This window comes from Labeo rohita, chromosome 16, assembly GCF_022985175.1.
Source record: "Labeo rohita strain BAU-BD-2019 chromosome 16, IGBB_LRoh.1.0, whole genome shotgun sequence".
NCBI classification, from domain to species: Eukaryota; Metazoa; Chordata; class Actinopteri; order Cypriniformes; family Cyprinidae; genus Labeo; species Labeo rohita.
Genome location: NC_066884.1, coordinates 5,317,374 through 5,322,607, shown reverse-complemented (window position 1 = coordinate 5,322,607; position 5,234 = coordinate 5,317,374). Strand labels below are relative to the sequence as shown.

Here is a 5,234-nt window from a genome sequence, read left to right as displayed (position 1 = left end):
AAACAGATAACAGATATCTTATATTCTAAAACAAAGTGCAAAACAGGAAGAAATATACTGAAATCTACACTTCGAAGACAAATTTACTCTTAGAATGAAAGAAGTTCACTTCCAGAACAAAAATTTACAGATAATGTACTCACCCCCTTGTCATCCAAGATGTTCATGTCTTTCTTTCTTCAGTCGTAAAGAAATGATGTTTTTGAGGAAAACATTTCAAGATTTTTCTCCATAAATGGACTGATATGGTGCCCCGATTTTGAACTTCCAAAATGCAGTTTAAATGCAGCTTAAAAGGGCTCTAAATGGACCCAGCCGAAAAATAAGGCTCTTATCTAGCGAAACGATCGGTTATTTTCTAAAAAAAATTACAATTTATATACTTTTTACCCTCAAACGCTCGTCTTGTCTAGTTCTGCATGAACTCTGTTTTTTAGATATGACCCTTCTTCCTTGGCTGGGATTGTTTAGAGTCCTTTGAAGCTGTATTTAAACTGCGTTTTGGAAGTTCAAGCTCAGGGCCACCATAGAAGTCCATTATATGGAGAGGAATCTTGAAATGTTTTCCTCAAAAAACATAATTTCTATACGACTGAAGAAAGAAAGACATGAACATCTTGGATGACAAGGGGGTGAGTACATTATCTGTAAATATTTGTTCTGGAAGTGAACTACTCCTTCAATAAAAACGAAAAAAAACAACAACAACAGATAACTAAATTCTAATATTCTAAAACAAAGTGCGAAACAGAAGGAAATATACTGAAATCTACACTTTTAAGGCAAATTTACTCTCAGAATAAATAAAGCAATTGAATGTGACATTTGAGGTTGCCACACTTGCAGGCCACTAGAGGGAGCCAAAATATTAGAGCAACCTTCGGCTGTATCTTTTATTTATTTATTTTAATACTCTTTTGTATACTGGATGGCTACTTAATTAATAAACTTCCGCAAATTAATTTCAACACAGTACTAGAGTACTACAAATTTTTAATGCCAGAAAAAGAACAACACATTGGTGTTTTTTACATTTGAATGGTACTTTACAACAAATGAGACAAAATTACTGTTCAACTGAATATAAAGAGGCTTTCAGCAATGACAAAACCTAAAATCAAACCAATTTCACCATAATAGTTTTCCAGTTTGGAATTTCTTTTTAAAAAGCATTTCACCCATGTAAAAGGAAAGTGGTCATCAACATTTTTCAGAACACAAGTCTATTCGCAAGCGCTGTTTTTAAGAATCTTTGGTTATTTGCACTTTCTCATATTTAATGATTTTCCCTCCCCTCGTGACAATCTCTTTATATTCTAGAGCTCCTTTCTCCTCAATGTAGAGTTCCTGGGTCACTTTTCCAGTTTCTGGGAGAGGGCAAGGAAATGACATCAGGGAGAGCTGCTTGTTTAAGGCCTCCCCCCTACCCGGTACCATTGCCTTTCCCATCTCTCTCTGTTGAGGTGGATCCTGTCGATAACATAACACAGGAGGTTTATTTAGCTCTACTTTAGGAACAAGAGCTGCTGGTGGACACCACCTCTGATCTCTTGTGATGTCTCTTGTGAAGTCTCTAGGAATGTCTCTTGTGATGTCTTTTGGTCTCATGTCTGTTGGTTGAGCTGAAGCCGCTCTCCTGATTTCTGCGATGACTCCGGCCATACTGCTTCTGTAATTGGGATCGGGTTCCACCATCCTGGACACTGGATTACTGTATGGCTGGTCTTTTAGAGTTTCACGAATCTTGGCGGGAGACACAAATTGGGTGGGTAACCTGATCCTGGCACAGAGTTCAGCTATGATTTTACCCATGGCCCAAACATCTGAGCGCTTGTCACGAACGCCATCACTCTGCAGGATCTCTGGAGCTGAATATGCTTCATTGCCCAAGTTTACTGCAGAGGAGAGTCCGTTTCTTGAAAATTTTGCTAGTCCTAAATCAATGATCACAGCACGATGGGTTTGATGCTCCACCTGAAATGGGACGTAAGAGAAGTAAGTATCTTTGCTGATGTTCTAGATCAATTCAGACATGTTCATTTATTTAGTCTATACCATAATGTGTAGACGATTAATCAAAAGTTAAGATTTCAATATGAACTTAAACATTGCTCACTGAATTCTTCAGAGGAACTTTAGGAGCAACATCTAAGACCAATTTGATACCCAAATGAGAACTTTGAAGTTGAAATAGATAACTTAATCTCTACAAACTAAAATGAAAACTCAATTCTTGGCCCAGTGAAGAACATATGCATCGGTCTTACCATGATGTTATCAGGTTTGAGGTCTTGGTGGACTATGTCTTTACTGTGCATATAGAGCAAGCCTTCACACATGCCAGTGATGATTGTGGCTTTCACTGCTGGAGACAGCTGAAGAAGACAAAAAGACATTGTTGCATTTTGGCTCCACTAATAATTTACTTTAATTATTTTAACTGTTGTAATATTTGATAGTTCAGCCAACGCAAATTTTGTATTACTCATGAGGATTACTCATCCTTGTGTCTCCACTTGAGATGTAATTTATTGTGCAAAGACCCAAGAAAAACTAACTAAATATATGTAACCCTGGACCACAAAACCAGTCTTAAGTACCACGGGTATATTTGTAGCAATAGCCAAAAATACATTGGGTCAAAATTATAAAAAAATTTTTAATGCCAAAAATCACTAGGATATTGAGTAAAGATTATGTTCCATGAAGATATTTTGTAAATTTCCTACCCTAAATATATCAAAAATTAATTTTTGATTAGTAATATGCATTGCCAAGGCGATTTTCTCAATATTTTGACTTTTTTGCACCCTCAGTTTTTCAAATAGTTACATCTCAGCCAAATATTGTCCTAACAAACTGTACATCAATGGAAAGCTTATTTATTCAGCTTTCAGATGATGTATAAATCTAAATTTAAAAAAAAAAAAAGATCCTTATGACTGGTATTGTGGTCCAGGGTCACATATATACACTGCTGTTCAATTTTTTTTTTTTAAAAAGGACGTTTCTGCTCATCAAGCCTGTGTTTATTTGATTACAAATTCAGAAAATTGTGAAATATTACTGCAATTTAAAAGAGTGGTTTTCTATTTTAATATACTTTAAAATTGTATTTATCCATGTGATGAGAAGCTGAATTTTCACCATCATTACTCCGGTCTTCAGTGTCACATGATTTTTCAGAAATCAATTTAATATGCTGATTTATTATCAATATTGGAAACAGTTATTCTGCTTAATATTTATTTACTTATTATTATTATTTTAACTTTTGTTAGGATTTTTGATGAATAAAACATCAAAAAGAACAGCATTGATTTACAATAGAAATATTCTATTAAATACAATAGTATACAAAATTTGTATTATATATTAATGTTATATCATATGGAAAAGCACCAAATCTGGATTTTCTGCTAAACTTCTCAGTCTGTTTCATTTAAGAAAAAAATCATGGTTTGAGAGAAGAATGAGTAGAGACAGATTTTTAATTTGAGCTGTGTCAGGCTTTACCTGTATTTTAGAAAGCTGTACTTTGAAGATGGTCGTCTCAAGATCTTCCCCAAAGATGAACTCCAGAGGAATGTTCCACTTCGAGTCTTTCACCCAAGGTTCACCAAGAAGCCTTACCACGTTTGTATGCCGTACATTACTGGTGTTAAAAGAAAAAGTGTGCTTCATGGTTATAATTTAACTTCAGTTAAATAGTTACAAATTAAGAAATATTAAATATACATACTGATATACTTTGCATTCCCTCTCCAGCTGTTGTCTGCTGATTACTCCTAGAGGAACTCTCTTCACAGCAGCCCATGTGTCTCCGTACTTCTCCTTGTATATTTTTCCAAAGCAGCCTGCAGCCAGTGTTTGCGTGGAGTACGCCATCTAGTGATGAAGTAAACAACAATAAGAGAATCTATCTATATCTATCTATCTGTCTAGCTATCTATCTATACATGTGCTTGTCTGAAATCTGTCAGAAAGGTTAATGCCAGTATCTTCACGTCAGTGTTTGTTTTCATATGCAACTCAAAACAGGACTGTCTTAAAAGTGATTACCATCAGGATATAAAATGTAATATGGGTCATCTGGTATGTTTACAGGAAATCCCCACAATTAGCCAACTTATACCGTCACACGGATAAGTTTCGAAACTTCTACGTAGTTGTACGGTCATGAAGTCATACAGTTTCTCTTTAAACCCTACCTGACATTCTTCCTGATCATCAAGTTACCTTCACATATGTAGTAGAAAAACACTTCATTTTAAAGCTAAACATTAATTAGAACACATCTATCAGCACAGGGAGTTTTGCTGAAACGCCTTTGGGCAAAACCTAGTATTAAGCCTGTACATGCTGCCTTGAAAATGCTGTCAAACTGGATCTGGATTGCAACAGAAATCATAACCCTTCCACACAAAGAATAAAAACAAGCTATCTCTCCTTGAAGTTTATGCCTGAATTTTTGTTACCCTCATTTGCACTCGTACCCACCTCCCTCCACCCCCTGGAAACAAAATAGTTTTAGTATGTTTCCGCCCTCAGCGTTTTGGTTATCCAACATTCACAAATACCCTACAGCAATTACACGGACAAAAGAAGTGGTTCTTTAATAACCATAAACCAGAAAAAAAAAGAACAGAAAACACATTATCACTATCACTGACACGAAACATCTAGCTGTAATCACTGACCTTCATAGTAACACACAACATAATAAGAGTTTGATTCAATGGCCACTGAATTTTCTTACCTGTATCAGCAGGTTATGTGGCTGATGGCAATGAATGTGCTGAAATAAAACAGGAACAGTGGATTTCTTGGTAATTACCTCACTAAAACCACACCCTCGTATTTTTAACATTGAAGGACACTGATGACATAAGGCAGATAAGAGAGAGAGAAAGAGAAAGAGAGAAAAAAAGTGTTGCTGGTTATAAGACCTGAGACTTTTTAAAGGGGTGCTAGTATGCTTTTTCACTTTTTGAACTTTAATCAGTGTGTGGTGTGTATCTCTGGGCATAAAAAAGATCTACAAAGTTACAAATCTCAAAGTCCACTCCAAAAGGAGATATTTCGTTTTTTAAAAATCCCTTTTCAAGAACTACAACGAACGGCTCCTTTGGACTATAGCGTTTGTTTTCCGCATGCAGTGATGTCACAATGTGGTCCATTAGAATATCATTAAATTAAATCCTGCCCACGGAAATTCAATTGTTGGAGGGAGG

General features: G+C 35.7%; 1 protein-coding gene across 2 annotated transcripts; it reads right to left on the bottom strand.

Annotated features, from left to right (window-relative positions):
- Positions 1-976: 976 nt before the first annotated feature.
- zmp:0000000881 (serine/threonine-protein kinase Nek6) lies at positions 977-4,842 on the bottom strand. Of its 2 annotated transcripts, none has more exons than XM_051130667.1 (5): positions 4,760-4,842; positions 3,743-3,888; positions 3,517-3,655; positions 2,268-2,375; positions 977-1,974 (listed from the first exon to the last, which is right to left on the bottom strand). In XM_051130667.1, exons 2-5 carry the CDS (start codon positions 3,886-3,888, stop codon positions 1,243-1,245), a joined length of 1,125 nt encoding a protein of 374 aa, XP_050986624.1. In that variant the 5' UTR covers positions 4,760-4,842; the 3' UTR covers positions 977-1,242. The 2 variants fall into 2 exon arrangements, with proteins under 2 accessions (XP_050986624.1, XP_050986625.1); XM_051130668.1 differs by lacking the exon at positions 4,760-4,842 and adding an exon at positions 4,212-4,493.
- Positions 4,843-5,234: the final 392 nt, after the last annotated feature.

Coding starts and splice junctions, on each gene's coding strand:
- zmp:0000000881 (XM_051130667.1), bottom strand. CDS start 3,888: ATGGCGTACTCCACGCAAACACTGGCTGCAGGCTGCTTTGGAAAAATA. Junction 3,656..3,742: donor AGGGAATGCAAAGTATATCA/GTATGTATATTT, acceptor TTTTAACACCAG/TAATGTACGGCATACAAACG. Junction 2,376..3,516: donor TACAGCTTTCTAAAATACAG/GTAAAGCCTGAC, acceptor TGTCTTCTTCAG/CTGTCTCCAGCAGTGAAAGC.